Source organism: Seriola aureovittata, chromosome 16 (assembly GCF_021018895.1).
Source record: "Seriola aureovittata isolate HTS-2021-v1 ecotype China chromosome 16, ASM2101889v1, whole genome shotgun sequence".
Classification (NCBI taxonomy): Eukaryota; Metazoa; Chordata; class Actinopteri; order Carangiformes; family Carangidae; genus Seriola; species Seriola aureovittata.
The window spans coordinates 18,477,598-18,495,098 of record NC_079379.1 but is presented as its reverse complement, the minus strand read 5'-3'; the positions used below and the strand labels follow the sequence as shown (position 1 = coordinate 18,495,098).

Below are 17,501 nucleotides of genomic sequence, written 5' to 3'. Positions count from 1 at the left end.
CTGTGAACTACAAGACAAACTACAATGTCTCTCTGTATGTCTACATTCGCTTCTACATTCATCTAATTTAATCACATCATGGTAACTCATGATGAACTGAAATGATTAAGAGAGCTTTAGTACAAGCAATTGTCCATTTCTGTTTGGATAAAGCACTTCCATTTACCACTTACACAGATTCACACACACACACACAGATTTATACAGATGCACACATGCATACATATTCCCATGTGTTACATGTGCAAAGGGATTGTATGCTTTCCGCTCAGTTCACTGATGTATGAATGACCATGTGCATATGTGTGTGCATGGGTGTCAAATCTGATCTTGTCCTAACATTATGAGGAGATGGTTTCGCACACACATACACATCAACCCATATAACCGTATACACATGCACAATAATGTGTGGTGCGTAAACGGAAGCCATAGGAGCCACACCTCTTGGCCACACGGGGAAATCTCTAAAATATAGATCAGAAGCTTGGATTTCTGACAGGCATTTACAAATCTTTTGATGGAAGGTTTAAAGGGCTTACTTTGAACTGCTTCATTTTTTAATTAAAGGCCAACACGCCAAAGACAAAATTCAAATAATAAATTCTCTGTCAAGCTGAGGCATACCACCTCACTGAGATGGTATCAAAGGCCAGGATAACAAGACAAACTTTTCTTCTGTCTATTTGCCACTGCGAGCTTAGTACACAAGTAAACAATGACTTATATTTAATAAAATTCCTTTGTGATTTTAACAATATATAGGCTACCAAGTGCCTTGGAAGTATGTGATGTTCCATGTTGTTTTAAAGGGCATAAATAATATTTTCTGTGCAGAGACGTGTGCTCATGTGTAATGCACTGAAAATGGCGAAAGCAGCAATGAAACCCCAGCACAGAAAAATAATCCTACCTTGTCGAACATCTCTGGGTGCTATGGCGATTGCATCATTGGAATGCAGCTCGGTGACACAGCAGTCATCAGGAACCAGTGAACCATTGCTGAAGCTGTGGGGTGTCTCCGGGAGCAGCGGAATAGGTGGCGCCATGATGTTGTGGTTTGGACAGATACATCCTGTCTGGGTCATCCCGCAGCCGTCTCCATTGGAAACCTCCTGATCTCCATTGTGTCCTGTGCGTAAACACTCCTCAAACCATCGGCAGAGCACGCCACAGGTAAACTGACTGGAGTTCTCATTATTGATGAGTAACACCTCTACCAGTCTCAGCTCCAGCACTTCCTTGGTTACCTGAGGCTCATCAGCAGCTGGATGTCTCGTTAGACATAGTTGGACAAAGTTCTTATCAAACTGTAGGAAGGAGTAAGGTCCATCTGAGTTGGATTGGCTGCCACAGAGATCAATGACTTCCTGATCCTGATTCCTGGCCGACTTTAAATGAAGGGGACAGCTTTGATTGGCTAGGTGGTGGTCAAGAGAGAGGAGCATGGGGGAGTGTGTCCGGCAGATGACAGGATGGCGGGTGAAGCGGAGGTAGAGGGAGTACTTGGTGGGATCTGGGTTTTCCAGGGACCAAGAACAGCCTGGCGCCCTGGAGGGGAACAGCTCCCTTAGGGAGAAAGACCCATAGAGCACCCCAGCTACAAGGCTGGAGCATGGCGCGGAGATGGGTGAGGGGGCCCCCTCTGCCCCGGTCCTGGGGATGCCATCGGCAGCCCCATGAGCAGCCTCAGCCAGGGCAGAGAGAGGAGCTAGAGCGAGGGCAGACACAGCAGCCAGGGCCCCAGCCACGGCCAGGAGAGAGGACAGCACAGACAGACACACCCCACCAGCAGTGTTCATCCTATGACATTCGTCCTGCAGCGGGAGAGAGAGAAAAGAGGGTGGGGGAGAGAGGGTTGTACATTAGACACGTGAGGTAATATCTCCAAATGCAACATTAGGCAACATATATTACAGTACAAAATATCTGTAAAAGTCTAGACCAAACAATCAAGTCTGATTGAGGATATTTCTGGACATTCACCTCAGAGTATATCATAACCAGCTTTATGGCAGAAGGTCTACACACACATGCACTGTTGACAACACAAACACATCCCTGCTGGGCTGGATTAAAAGGGTTGATGACTTGGCTGTTGAGACATGTATTGTGGGGTATGCTCTACCCTTTCCTGCTGATAGGTGCACACAGACACACTGGCACATGCACGCAAGCACACACACACAAATATACACACACACAACATCGCCTGCTGAGCAGGTCCCCCAAGGCTCTGGCAAACTATTACCATCACCGCCACAGTGAGGGTCTGCCAGCAGTCTGACTTTGACTCGTACAAAACACACACACACACTGCTGACACAAGAACCCATATATAGCGCATAGCGTTTTAGTATTTTGTTTGAAACTACTTCAGTACCCACTACATTTGTGCGAGCCCTGTGTGTCTGCTCCATCACCTGAGACTCTAGAGTGGCTCTGCATAAATGCATTTTGAGGAGAATGTGTGGGTATGGGAAATGTTTGCACCACTTTATCAGTAACCTTGTAACATGATGCCCAAGCTTTTCTAAAACATCACTATGCTATGAAATTGAACAATATGTTACTAGACTAGTACACACTGCCACAAAACAAGAAGACAATGGATGGAAATACAGAAAATGCAAAAGAAATAATCTGCTCACTTATCTCCAAAAAACACATAATTTGTCATCTAAGCTTACAGCAACAAATACCTTTTCTAGAGCATGGGTCATATAGAGTGCTATGATTTCAAGTGATGTGATATGATAAGAAAAAAAAGAAAAGGACAGACAGAATATAACACCAGTTCATGAACGCTACTCATGGTCACCCATTGATTGTTTTTCCATTTCAAGGTGTCACAGAGTGTGCTTTTCCAAATGTGAACCATCTGGCTAAAACTGATAAATATGATTCATTTCCTTGGTGTTTTTGACTTGCAAAAAATGTACTTTATTATTAGTGAGCTATGTAGGCTACACAGTGTTTGTTTGTATCTGGTTTAACTGCATAGAAACTAGAATTAAGAGCGAATGATATTTTACCATCAGCTCCCTTGCTAAATTATCATTGTAGCTAGTTAGCTAAAAATGCTATAAAGAGGCCCCGGTCTTGTGAACATACCTTTCTCACACCAATGTACTTCTTTGGAGTGTTAAACCACACAGTTTCTTAATATATGGTTAAACTTTTTTTTTGTTTGTTTCTCATTAAACATTTGCACGGTGCTAGTTATTCATTTTCAACCACATAGAAACTAACATTAGCAGTGGCTGGTATTTTATCATTAGTTCCCTTGCTAAATTAATGTACCGGCTAGTTAGCTAACAATGCTAGAAAAAAAACTGTTATTTTATTCTTACACTAACACACTCTTCTGCTTTGGAGTAGACTACAAGACTTTTGGGTTCAAGACAAGACATGCAGTTTTCTGTTACATTAACCAAAATTTGGAAGCAAATATAGCAGAAAATCCACTCATGCTATTGCTAACCTGACCTGCACCGCGCCTCATCACACCAATATATCCATTTCTTGCCTGGTTGTCTGAAATTGGTCTCCGTGGTAGCTCCAATCACAGTTACTTAATGTGTGATGCAACTACAAAAAGCCTCTATATAAAACACGTGTGCCTGAGCCTGTACTTCACAGGATTTATATGAGTCTGTTAAGCCTCTCCAGCGTTGGACACATATTCCACAGGGCCTGGAGAAGAAGCCAGGAACTGTGCTTACCTCATGTGTCAAGAGGTGTCCCAATAGGGCTCTTGGACTTATAGGGGGTAGTTGTTAATGAGAGCTAGGGGGATGGAGCAGGAGGTGTAGGAGGGAGCAGGACATTAGAATTGTTGCAATTAAACAAGAATTATGAAAATATGTGCAAAACTTGCATTATTCCTCTCTCAAAAAAAAAATCTCCTTTAGGTTTTAGGCATTCTGCTGATGCTAAGTCAGAGTGATGTACAAGGCATAAAATGGTTTACTGTCATGCTCAAGGACGATTCACCTACACACATTTTTTTGATGGACACTGACTGGTTTTTGAAGACATTAAATCTGCTACCCCGAGGTCATAGGAAGGTCTTTAAGCAGTAGTTCACTTTGCTGAGCAGAATAAATAGTGGAGTGCTACTAAACCAGTAAACCAGTAGTAAAGTAAAAAGGCACAGGTGCACACGAGATATCTGCACATACTACTGTACTACTACTGTACATTAGTCCACAGCACACAAAACTACATATAGGCATTGTTCCTCATCAGGCACTATTTACTCTAGGAGGAGATGGCAGTAGTGTGAGACAAGTAACCATAGCAACACCCTATCTCTTGACCTGGAAATGCTTTTTTTTTTAGCTTTTATCAAAGCTAAAGTTGTTTGCCTTTATCTACCCCTTTTGTCACTAGGTTTTTTCTACATAGGATTCTCACCTGAAATTTGTCACTCAGAACTCATGACATAAAAGCTTTTTAAAGAGCGCTAGCTCTGGCTGCGGTGACATTTTGACAAATGCATGGCACAGTTGGGCCTGGGGAAGGCTAATGTAGCATGTTGTGAAATATGCTCAAGGACATCATGCGCTCTGGCATATGATGGGGTTATAGACTCTGCCACCTGAACACACTCACATACTTTCAAACAAATACAGCATGAGGTAACATCCATGCAGACTGCACCGCAGCCAGTGACGCTTGTCCTGCTAACAATGTGTCACTGAACAATTAGATCCAGAAATCCAGAGTGGGACTGTGATGCAATTTTCTATATGGCAAATAGAGTTTATGGTTTCCCACTGGCACTTAACAGAATTGGGGGATGCAGAGATAGCATGTCGATGCTTTCAGAACAAATACAATACTTTCTAGTTTCATTTTATTGCACAGGATAAAAATCTTCTTCTTGTCACTGAATTAGCCAAAGTAAAGATAGATAGCATTATAGGCCAAGCCATGCATAGGTAAAATCTTATGCATATTTTACGCATGAAAAGAAGTCAAAAGCGTTAAGCAAATTGTTTTTGGGACAATGAACAATGAATATTCATAGACCCACAGTCTGTGCAAGAGTAGGCCCTAAAGTGATGTCTTCATGAGGCCATTCTGTCCCACTTCAATCCAAAACAGCACTTTACTGTGGGCAACCATAAATATTCATTAGCTTTGATGTCTTCCTTCCCACTCCCACCTTGACATTAATGTTATCACCAAGGATGGCAAAATATGTATATCCCTCACTCCCTGTCTCAATTTCTGCTCCCTGTCCTCTCGGCTCCCTCTTCATTCTTTAATGCAGTGAAGTGACAGTGTGACTCATCTGATATTTGTCCTCACTGTAAAACTCATGCAAAACAGATCAGCACTGGGACACCATACTTTTAAAAATAACACAACAGCCCTGAAAGCATCATCATCGCCAAATAAGATAAGATAAGATTGTGTCACTAAATATTCATGATACATTTAAAGTTCTAATGTCTGCTCAAAAGTTTTGTATTGTGTCTTAAATGCTATACTTCCACATGTAGCGAAGAAATTCTGCAAAATGTCACAAAACACAGATTTTAGGGCAAAGTCCTCTTGCAATAAAACTTTTTTTTTTAATGTGACATTTTGCTCTGCTCTACATTTATTCAGCATTCAAATAGACTTATGAAAAAAAATTTTATATCTATTTATTACTGTACTTTCTTCTTCATTGTACAAACAAATGGGAACTATCACCTGTTAAATTCTTCTCCATTTGCCTGTCTCTGGAAGCCTCACAATCTTTACACAGAATCTTAAAAAGCTTCAGTTCTAGCTGCACTGAAATCCAACTGCATTGAATTATAAAATACCCACAGACTTTGTTTAAGGATCCCGTCATTGAGAGAAAGTAAATGCACTGCTGAACTTAATATTCACGGTGTCCAGTTGAGTCCACATTAACCACCCAATACTTGTGTGCAACTCATTTATTATGATCATAATTTATCGCTGGTGGATGATTCTTGCGATAAACTAAAAGTGATTTCCTGTGTTTTCTTTGTGCTGGCAATTAAGGAGTTCTTATCACTCAAGTCAATAAGGCCAGAAAACATCCTTTGTGCTACAAATAGGTCTCTCAAACTGAGAAAACTAAAAACTAGAAATAGAAAAATAGTTATATTGACTGACCACTTATAAGAGAAGAATACAATTAAAAGAAAAACTTCAGTATGTAGAATGATTAGAAATCAGACTTTTACCATGAACCATACAGACTGCGTCATTAAAAGGTGCTATATTAAGATATTCAATTTTAAAAGTTCAGTCCTGCTAAACAGCCCAGTGTTTAAACAGCTAGCCCGCTAGATCGCCAATGTTGAGTAGCACCAAATGTTCCATTTCCCCACCTGAGCAGAACAAGAACTACTGTCAATGGAGTTCTAGTGCGTCCACGGGACAAGAGCCCTGCCCGCAGGCAGGAAAACACAAAGCGGGTCTAGCTGGTTAGCAGCAACTGAACTTTCAAATTCAAATACATATACGTACATATAGCACCTGATGAATAGATAACAGCACTGTCCAAATGAATACTCAATGTGACACAATTTGTATCCAAAGGACAGCATTATGAGCAAACACAATCATCCCAAAGAAGTGTTGAAGTGTTAAAAGATATGAATCACAACTTCTGGGCAGGACTTTCACAATAAAATCAGTCCAGAAACAGGATGCAGGGATATGTGAGTCACACCCTTGAGCTGAGGTGAAAGGCAACCACATGCACAACTAGTCATGTCATCATGAATTCAACTAAATCTGTCAGAAGACTTATAATTCTTCTATTTCAAACCACTGTTCAGTGTTTCGGTATCTGCTAAGACCCCAGACTCCCAATTTCTTAACATTGCCCGTGGCAAAGAGAACATAAGCGAGTATTGTGTATTTCATCCATGATATAATTACATTCATATTAAATGAAAGTGTGTAAGATGCTCCGTTATCAAGAGTGGTCACTATTTCAAAATGGACATTAGTTCCAAAAGACTATTTGAATAGATATTCATGTACTGAACCACAAGTGTCTTCTAGTAAACTTTCTTGTTGTGGTGGAATAATAGAGTAAAATAGCTTGTGGGCACTACACTTAACAATATCCCTGGGTAGGGTTCCTCTGTTTTGGGAAATGCATTTCAAGAGAGATTCGATACAGAATCCTGACACCACTTCTTATCTCCCTCTCCCCCCTCCCCTTTCTGTTTCTCTGCCTCCATCCTAATCTCTCATTCTTTGTACAGACATCTAAGTGCACTGTGGCAGAGAATGGTATTGCCTAATTTATTGATGTGGAGTATTTCGCTCATTTGCAGATCTCATAGGAGATCAGCATGTCACCCTTGTATGAGCTAACACACACACACACACACAGCCGTGCTCACTAATTAATCCATGTGCATCCATACACAGCCACACATGCCACACCCGTTTGAATGCTAACTCGTCATCAAAAATTCAACACTCTATATCCTGACACCAAGTGTTTGGAGTTTCTCTCCGCTGCTGATTAACAAGTGATGACAGCGTTCCTCCTCCTCTCTCTCTGCCTTCCAGTGTAAAGTCCTAAACTCTCATACCCCTCTCATCTTTGGTCCCCACCCCCTAAGACGCCTTCCTCAAAGGCAAACTTAATTTATTTACACATATCTACTCACAACCAAGCTCTGTTTTAAGTGTTTTATCTGGATTAGATCATTTGGATGTAAACCAATACGAGGGACCAACATTGTTCAGCCGATTTAGCCCGGCTGACATTTCAGAAATCAGTATTTTGTTTCTTCTTTTATCAAGCTCACTCCGGCACACCATCAAGTCAGTGTGTTTCTCTTTGCCTTATCAGTTATTCACAAATGGCAGGCAAGCTGAGAGGATCTCATGCTGTGAAAAGAGACAGCACAGTACTAAATCCCTCCATCAAGGCAAAGGGCATTTTGTCTTCCAGCTATGGCATACGCCACATGCACGCACACGCACACACAAACACACTCTTACACCATTGCATATTCACACATTCACCTCAGCTTGACATGTGGCATGTGTGCGGATTGAAGAACAAGGTATACATGTGTGTGATGAAACTGTGTAAGGGATTAACTATGCATACTTAAATCAGGTATAAAGGAGTGGATCAACAGATGATATGCATGGGTATTGAAGATCAGTATGTATGTCAGTGTAGCTAAGATGCAGCGGGGTGCGGTGACTTTTACAGATAGGGAAGCAGAGCTAAGCAAAAAATGTACCATTACCTGAGAATGACACACTCCAGTGACAATGCAGAATCCTGCATTTTCCTGCCTCAGTGTTGTTAACATTTCGTCAAGACTGCATTCGGGAAGCACAGGGGACACGTGGAAACTTTGGTCTTGAGGAGTCATAGCATTTATTATGACTGACAAACAGCCTGAAGTGCGCATACATTTACTGCTACGGTCACAGCTTCATTGCTAACTGCTAACTAAGTAGCTAACTCTCTGCTCTTGTCGCCAGCCTCATCGCTCTCTCTCTCTTGGCCACTGTACGCACACAACCTACGTACAGAGATATTCCTGAAAGGAGCTGCGCTATTTGTGCAACAATATACGGTCTCAAACTCCTCAAACTTACAGCAGACTTTGCACAGAGATGATAAATAAGTGTAATTTGCTCATTTACTTGCTACTGCTGCCTCTTGACACTAAGTTTGCACACACGTCTGCGCATGCATGTAATGCTTGCACAATCATAACTGATCTCAGAACGGTAGAAGCTGCCCACGAAATCACAAAAACAATAGGTCCAACGGCTGGATGTCAAGCTAACACCCTGCAGCTGCCACAAGTGAGCAGTAAATGACATGATGAATGTAAACCGGCAGAAGATCCCTTATGGGACAGAATGCTGATGTGAGATCAGATGTAAGGAAGAGATATCGCCTCTTCTTCAGTATTGTTCCAATTGATGTGTATTGTTAGCTTTATGAGCAAGCACTGCTGGCCTTGCTTGCTTTGACAGCACACCACTGCTAAGATGACACCATCAACATCACAATACAGAGAGGCAGGAACTTGAGCAGCATCAGCAGCCACAATAGACCTAAATACAATGCAATTACCTTGATCACCTGGATGATTCTGTTTGTTCTTACACTTACTTTTCTTCCTCTTTAATTATCTTTCTGTATCGTTAATAACATTAGGTCATCAAAACAAAAAAGGTCGGAGCTCAAGCACATGGGCACAGGAGGATGGAGGGTGTACATTTTAATTTATTTTATATTCTATCTTCAAAGAAGCAATTGGGCTATTTTTTTTTTTTTTTTTTAACTCACCAGTTAGCACTGCAAGTTGAAAGTGAAGTATTTTGTCAATACATCATACGGCATCAGCCAGAGACTGATGTTAGCAGAGTGGAGCGCTGAACTCCAGCATCCACTGCATCACATTTTAAGATTAGGCCAACTCTGATCAGAGGAAGGAAATCGACCTATAGTTTCATTTCAAATGACCTGTGTGCATGTGGCATTGTAGATAACAATGAGATGACTATAATGACTAGCAGAGACAGGATTCACTGCTGGAGACAGCAAAGTAGAACACTCTGCTCATTCTTTTCTTTCTTTCCCCTTTTATGCCTGCATGTAGAACAAAATAACATTTAGGCAGGAATGTTGGTCAGGAAATTACACATTCATTTCATTTCTCATTGCCAGTTATTTCTGGACACAAGAAACTGGTTTAATGCAGTGAGAAACTGAAGCTATAGTGCCTCTTTTTAATTAGCATCATCAAAAATTGGTTTTGAATCGAAAAATCGTTTCTGAATCGAACCGTAACACCAAGAATCTGATTTGAAGCCAATCACAAAACCATCAAAGCTCACCACCCCTACTACTTTCAAGACAAAAGCATGCACAGTGGACTACAGGTAACTCCATTGTCTGAGGATGGTCAAAATCACTCTTGTTAATATAATTGAAATGCAAAAAGAGCGAGAAGAGGGTTAAAGGTAGGACAACATAAAAAAGTACATTACACACTTCATTATAAAATTGCCCTTGGAGTGCATTAGAACATGAAGTTATATAAATGTGTACCTAACTGCTTGAGCGAGGACAAGGCTGACCAGCAGGAGAATAAAAGAGCCCTCAAGAAAGTGGCCTTCAGGAAAGTACAACATGGAGGAAGCAGAGAGAGAAAATGTTCTTCTCTATGATGTCAATGGAGACTGACTTCTGCTGATAAGTAACTTCATAACTGCAGTTTCCCTACGAGAGCCATAACATCTGTAATCAGCAGCAAAACAGAAGCAGACAGCGTGAGCTATGAATATGAACACAGCACTGAAATGACCACCACCGCTGCCAACGCTATCAGGAAGCTATTTTCTGGGAGATTATAAAACCCAGTGGCAACTGTTAACGTCAGTATCAGCTCCGCGTTTCACTCTGCTGTTTGTGCCATTATCCATACTAAATAAACAAACAGAAGAAATGACAACGCCATTAGTAATGTGATATTGTGGTAGAAATTCATTGACATGTCATCTCACAGTGCTCTGTGAAAATTACATCTCATTTATCAGCCTGTAAACTAATATATTTACACTTAGAGCAGAAGGATTTTTTTCAATATACTCAATGGAAAAAACATTTAAGCTAATTATTAGATTACTCAATATGTTCCAAACCCGAATTTCAGTATTGATTGGCGTTGCATTCACAAGGAGATATTGATAATGAGCCCCATTAATTTCACATGAGTGAGCAAACAATTGCTGGAGATGAGGATAAGGAAATGGAAATAATGGAAAGTGGCTTACAGGGTGGTTTCATGTTAAGTGTTTTCTTCTTTTCTTTTTTTGCACTAAATAGAACAAATGATAATTTGCAATGTGTCCCATGTGAACATGTCCTCCAAGTGCAGCACTACTGTACAAAATTGTATTTGTACTAAATGTTCACTAAAACGCCGTTGCTGAAAGCCTCAGTGACGGAAAACATTTTCAGAATAGAATTTCATAATATAATACTGACATATGACTTTGCAATTTTACAGTGAGTTCACACCATGGCTCATCAATCCAATGCAAACAGAACAAAAAAATTGCACTGCTGTAAGGTGGAGACTTCTTACAGCACAGGAATACCTTTGTCAGGAGCCAAATTCAGTTTAAACTCATTATCCTCACGAGTGCTTAAGTAGGCTGTTACTTGGCAAGGTCAAACTATATGCAACAAGTACTGTAAAAGGATTTTTGTCACTATTGTAATAAAAACTAGACTGAGCTACCACTGCAGTTATATCAGGATCAAATTAATACAACAATTACAGTGCTACTGTAAGTGGAGTTCGTACTCAGACTGTTTATACCCTTCGCATTTTACTGTACACACATTAATTCCATGTTGGACCTGCGCATATGTAACTGCTATCACAGGATAATCTCTGGTTGTCATCATTAGCAGCATAATTTAATACATGTAGCATAGAATTACAAAGAATTGCATGATAGAAAATTAAGATAAGTTTCAGATGGTTCTTTCCATCTGTTTGTAATACACCACAAAATACTTATTTTATGACTAGGCTAAGTTAGCAGGTTACAGTGGTGGACGTCAGGTAGCTAACTGGCTAATATGACTGTAATCCTAATTTCTCTGTTGGCTGTGATCTCGATGGGCTACAGTTTCTCTTAGTGTCATCTCCTCTCATCAGCACAAACACTACAAAACAATAAAACACATATATTCACTCCCTTGGGCCATTTTCCTGTCATTTTTTGTGGCAATAATGCATTCAAAACTAAATTTTGTCTCCCTTAATTAAGCCACAAAGTGTTTTCACAGGACAAAGATTTGCAGATGATGAAGCATGTGTTAAGCCTGACCCTGCAAACCCCAACACGCCCACTCAGGCGTCTTCACACCCTTAACCTTGTTGTCATGGTGGGGAAAGAAGGAAAAAAAAAAAAACAACTAAATGTCACCATCTGTTGAGTCTTTGGACAGGATCTGATGTGACACACATGCGCACAGTTATATTCCACTGAACTGAAAGCAGAGCACACCATCCCTTTGTGCATAAAACGCACTGGCATGTGTATGCATGTATACATCTGCACAAATCTGTGTCTTAGTGTGTGTGTGTGTGAGGTGGGGGGTCGTCCAATAAGGAGTTGGAAAAAGGCTGTGTAGTATTGTGCTGGGCCTGAAGGGAATTTGAGTTTCATTGTGAAATAGAGAATCACAGACTGAGGAAGAGGGTGATCGGCTTTCCTCTGCAGCATGTCCCTGCCAACAGATCAGCTTACACCAGCTTTTTTCTTTTTTTTTCTTCTCTCCTCAAGATAACACAGATGTATGGTATGGAGGCAGAGACACAGACAGAATACTTGGATGGAAACTCAGTAAGTATTCTTCTGTGAATTGTGCAACACAAAGTTTAAAAAGCTTAATGTAAAAGGGGGAAAAAAATCCCCCCCCCCCAAAAAAAAAACAAAAAACAAAATGCAGCATACTTGAAGTGGAAAGTCTTTTTTAGACCAAAATTTGAGATGAGATGCGTTTGTCACATTAATAACGATGATATGAAATCACTGACTCAGAAAATAGTTTTACCTCATTAAAAGAATATGACTATTAATTACAGGATTAAAGAAAAAATAAATGAAACATTTAAAAGTAATTTCATTATTTAAAATTTTTTTAAATTTATTTTTGAGACACTCACCAAACCTGTTAATGAACTTGTTAGACGTAAAAGCATCTATGATATGATGCATAAACTTGTGTTCTTTATTTCAGACACAGCAGCTACAGTATGCAGGTTAAAACAATAAGAAAACATATTGATCAAAGAAGCAAGTGCATGCAAAAAGCCACCCAAATGACATTTCCGTTTCCTCTGCGACAGCATTACAGGGAAATCTTGCAAACAAACTATATATATATATATATATATATATATATATATATATATATATATGTGCAGCAATTGATCCCCGCTGGTAATAATAGGGACGGCTGCATATCACCACCCAGATACCCCCCTGCTGCAAAACCTGATCCTGAATTTGATTTGAGACTAAAATATTGAAGCTCACCAAACACCGCTTCATGTGAAAAGCTAAGTCATCTGAATGGGATCTAGAGGGCATTAAAGAAGCTTTTAAGTTCCAAAACGCATTGATTGAGCAGCGATTTGGCTTCGTGGAGAGACATTCATTAAAAAAGACAATATGTCACACAAAGCAATAGTGTACTTAATGTAATTGTAGCCATGGGACGAGGGATAAAACAAAACAAAAAAAAACTACGAAAGCAAAATTTATTGTCAGTCTCACCAGGAATGTTACAGATAAAGGAAAAATGGAGTGAAAAGGGCAAGATTATGTATCTGTGAATCTCTCTGCATGTTTGACAGCTGATGTATACTGTGCCGTTCCACATACATTAGTCAGTGTGTGTTCGTGTGTTTGTGTGCATGTGCATGTGCATGGGAAAAACCATCCATCAGGCAGACTTTTGGTACAAACATCTATGAATAAAGGACAACTGTTTATACAAACATACAGTATGCATTGAATTTGTTTGTGCGCGAGTGTGCGTGTGTGTACAATTGTGTGTGTAAATCATAACAACAAAGGGGAGGACAGTGTTTCAGACAACTGTATTCACATGCCATAATACACACAGGCAAGACACACACACACACGCATGTACACGCATACCCATGCGCACACACACAGTCCTGAGGACATGGGAGAATACTTTAAAATGGGCATATCCTCCGTCCGCCTGCATGCGCCAATTACACGAATATATGAATAATAAATGTAGTGACATGTGAGCATGATGTGAGTAGAAGCCTATGCTTGTGCAACACCAGATATAAACGTGAATCGTGGGTTTGCTCAGCTCTGACAGATTTTTTTCATCCGCACTACGTGGCTGAAGTGGTGGAATAACTTGTTTGTGTTCAGACTAATAAGGAGCCCATAAAATGAAACTAACTAATTCTGATCAGTGATTCAAAACACAAAATATGATTCTTAACTATCCAGCTAAGAAGCAGTCAAACTTTGTTAATGTTTCCTCCCTGTGTGAATCTATTTGTGCGTGTGTGTGTGTGTGTGTGTGTGTGTGTGTGTGTGTGTGTGTGTGCCTGTGGAGGAGGTGGTGGTTGCTGTTATCTCCCAATCTTTTCTCTTTATGTAACATCTCTTCCCTCTCTAGCTGCAGTAGACCAGGAGCTCCCTCTCTCTTTGAAGTGTTTCCAGGCAGGGTATTTATTTCATTATCTCCTCTCTCTCTTTATTTCCTCTCCTTGTTTTTCAGGCTCGGTATCAAGGGGAAGACAGGAGTCAAGGCAGGGAAAGCTGACGCTGCAGGTACAGGCCTACAATTTTTATACATCTTTATGTGGACAGTATATATGCTCACAGGGATGGAAAGATAGGGAATCTTGAGCAGGATGTCATACTGGAGACTCTCAAGTAAAAAACAAAAAACAAAAAAAAAAACCTATAGCTCAGAAGTGCAAGTAGCTAATTATGAGCCACAGTTATGTTTAATTGTTAGGCGACCTCTAATTGTAGCAATCAAGACAGGAGCAAAGGAGAAAGTCAGGTGACGTAGTACATAGAGCAAGAACGGCAGGTGGAGATTAGGGTGGTTGGATGGGTTGACAAAACACAGGACTTTGATACAGGCGACCAATAATCAGCTTTGCTTCTTATATCCGTGACCTTTCCTCATCCTTAACATATCTATTATTGTATCCATGACGACGAAGGTCCTCTAACCTTAAGGAAGAACCCAAACCACAGTTTTTTCCTAAACCTAATCCGCCGCCTTAACTGCATGTCTACTATGGTTACCATGACGATAAAGTACCAGCTCGTCTGCAGCCAGTTCGCTCCTATATGGGTTGTATCACAAGTTGTTTAGGTTGGAGGAGTCATTGACATACTAGGCAGCCCTTTCCTCTACAGTAGACTTTTTCATCACAGGGTTGCAGGTTTCACAGCTAATCATTTATTTATTCTTTAATTTCAAGTGAAAACACACCACACACACCTGTGGGTCTCACTGAAAGTCTGGGATGATGGTATAGGTGGGGAAGAAATTGAATCGGCAAGTTCAGCGACTGAGCATGCTCCACTCATGCATCATCCATCATGTCACCAAGAAACACATGGAGACCTTGAAAGGGAACATGAATTCATGCGTGCGTGTGCACGTGTGCGTGTGTGTGTGTGTGTGTGTGTGTGTGGGGGTGTTTGTGTGACCTTTCTCCCTGTGTCTGTTTGACACGTCACACCTCAGCTGGGGTTCAGGGGTTAAAGTTGACCGTGTCCGTGGTGAAGCTGTACCACCTGCGGGGTCACAGAGAAGAGCTGACCTTTCACACACAGCTATTGACCAGGAACAAGCTGTGTCTGGATGATGCAGTGCTGCAGTGTGACTTTAGCGTCTGGGAAACACAAACCCGTTTCGGCCACATTACCATGTAAGTTCACTGTAGCAGACATGATGCTCAATCAAAATGATGTAAAACATGATTATGTAAGTGTGACTGATTTTTGTTGGCAGTTGTTCGCCTTATGTTGGGTTGAGCTTATAGTGTATTTACAGTTTAAAGTCTCTCACAGCGTCAGTTTCAGTATTACATTCAAACACATAAAGATCTTTAGCTTATGCAGTGTTTTTCCCCTAAATTTATCAATTCAAATATAAAAGGAGCTACAATTTTAATTGCAGGCACGTAGGCTCAAATACACCATCAGCATTCCAATGTGGAACATATAGATCTGAGCCAGTGAGTGGCTGATCACACACACACACACACACACACACACACACACACACACACACACACACACCGTACGCTGATCACAGATTGGGCTTTAAAGGCTCAGCCTGGATAGAGTCAGGAGCTGCTCTTGAGAAAACAGAAGAAATACAGTAGGAGAGAAGGCTCGTGTGTGTGTGTGTGTGTGTGTGTGTGTGTGTGTGTGTGTGTGTGTGTGTGTGTGTGTGTTTGTCTGTGTGTGTATGCGTGCATGTGTGTGTGCAGCCATTTCACAGCTGATTTAAAATACATAAATGCTAATTATTTTAGATGCTCCACTGAATAAAAAAATTTCAAAGTGAGGATTGCTCTTCCACTTTGTCCATGATGACACAAAAAGCAGAAAACAGTGACCACTGAAGTAAATTAGAAAATGTTTCAGTCACACTGGAATGTACCAGATTGGCAATTATAAGTAAAATGTCAAGGTAATTGTTCAGTCACAGTTAGTTTAATTGCTGTTTAAATGTTATTGTCCTGAGAAGGTGTTTTTTTTCTAAAGTAAAACCACTGAACCTTGGTTTTCAACCTTGGCTGTGTAATGAAGAGTAGCTTTGCTGTTTTGCTTGGAAAATTGGAAAAGCTCTGCAGTTTTTCAGGGGATTAATAAGTGCACCACGCCACAAACACATGCTCTATTGGACATTGCCCACTAAACATTCCTCCACACTATAATTTAGCAAAGCACTGACATTAAAGCCCCAGTTATTACACACAAACATTACAGTAGGTCCCTCAACATCAGCAGCTACATTCAAATGAACGAGTCTATCTAGAGTTCTTGGAAGCTGATGCGTTGCACCGCTGCAGAACCATAGATGTGTGTAAAAATGAATATTAGAATAAGGCAAGTAATGCAATACACAACGGTGTTGGCAATGAACATTTTCGGCTCTCAGCTGAAATCCTTTAATAAACCAGAAAAAGAGACTGCACTGGTAATCCCATAGTAGAGGAAGCTGGATTTGTCTAAAACACTGAGTTTTCCAAGTAGATTCTCATTCAAAGATAATTATGAACAAATAAGGATGACAGCCAATGTTCTTGTTACAAATACAAATGGCCAAGTTGAAAGCTTAAAATGTTTTTTTTTTTTTTGTAAAGCAGATTAAGCACACAAACAGCAGTTTGTAAGCATTATTGTGAATTTATTCTGAGCTCTACTTCATAGATACATTGGTGCAAATGATTCCAACAAACTAGAAATACTGCATAACTGTCAGGTATAGATAATAGACATGCATTTAGGAGTATAGAGGCATGATTTTAGCTTTAATCTTCGTGCAAGAACGGATTGAAACAGTCTCTTTTGGGAGGAAGTCATATAAAAAGCTTTAATTTTAGTCTCCTCGCTGCTTTCTGTTGCTGTAAATAAAACTGCGGTGTTTGATTGGCCGGATCAGTACAGATATGAGGGCATGAGCTGTCATGCTGGTCTAAAGGAGTTAACTCAAATAAAGTCAGATCAAGACAAATACTTTTAGGCACACCAGTATGCCCAAATTTAATTCCCTATCTTCAAGGTTTCAATTTTGAGTGCAGTGGGGACTAAAATAGATCCACTTAAGAGGCCTGACAGTGTGATGTAAATGAGGGCCTATTAAAATATATGGGAATTTGACATATCATGGCTGTCAGGCGAAAACCTTGTTATTGCAA

At 40.4% G+C, this 17,501-nt stretch overlaps 1 protein-coding gene across 19 annotated transcripts in view; it reads right to left on the bottom strand.

Annotated features, from left to right (window-relative positions):
• adgrb2 (adhesion G protein-coupled receptor B2) overlaps window positions 1–17,501 on the bottom strand; it is a 212,253-nt gene that overhangs the window by 147,134 nt on the left and 47,618 nt on the right. For all 19 annotated transcript variants that reach the window (XM_056399496.1, XM_056399498.1, XM_056399502.1 and 16 more), the window contains one exon: window positions 914–1,817. In XM_056399496.1, coding sequence (XP_056255471.1) covers window positions 914–1,802 — 889 coding nt within the window. In that variant the 5' untranslated portion in view covers window positions 1,803–1,817. The remainder of the gene's footprint in view (window positions 1–913; window positions 1,818–17,501) is intronic.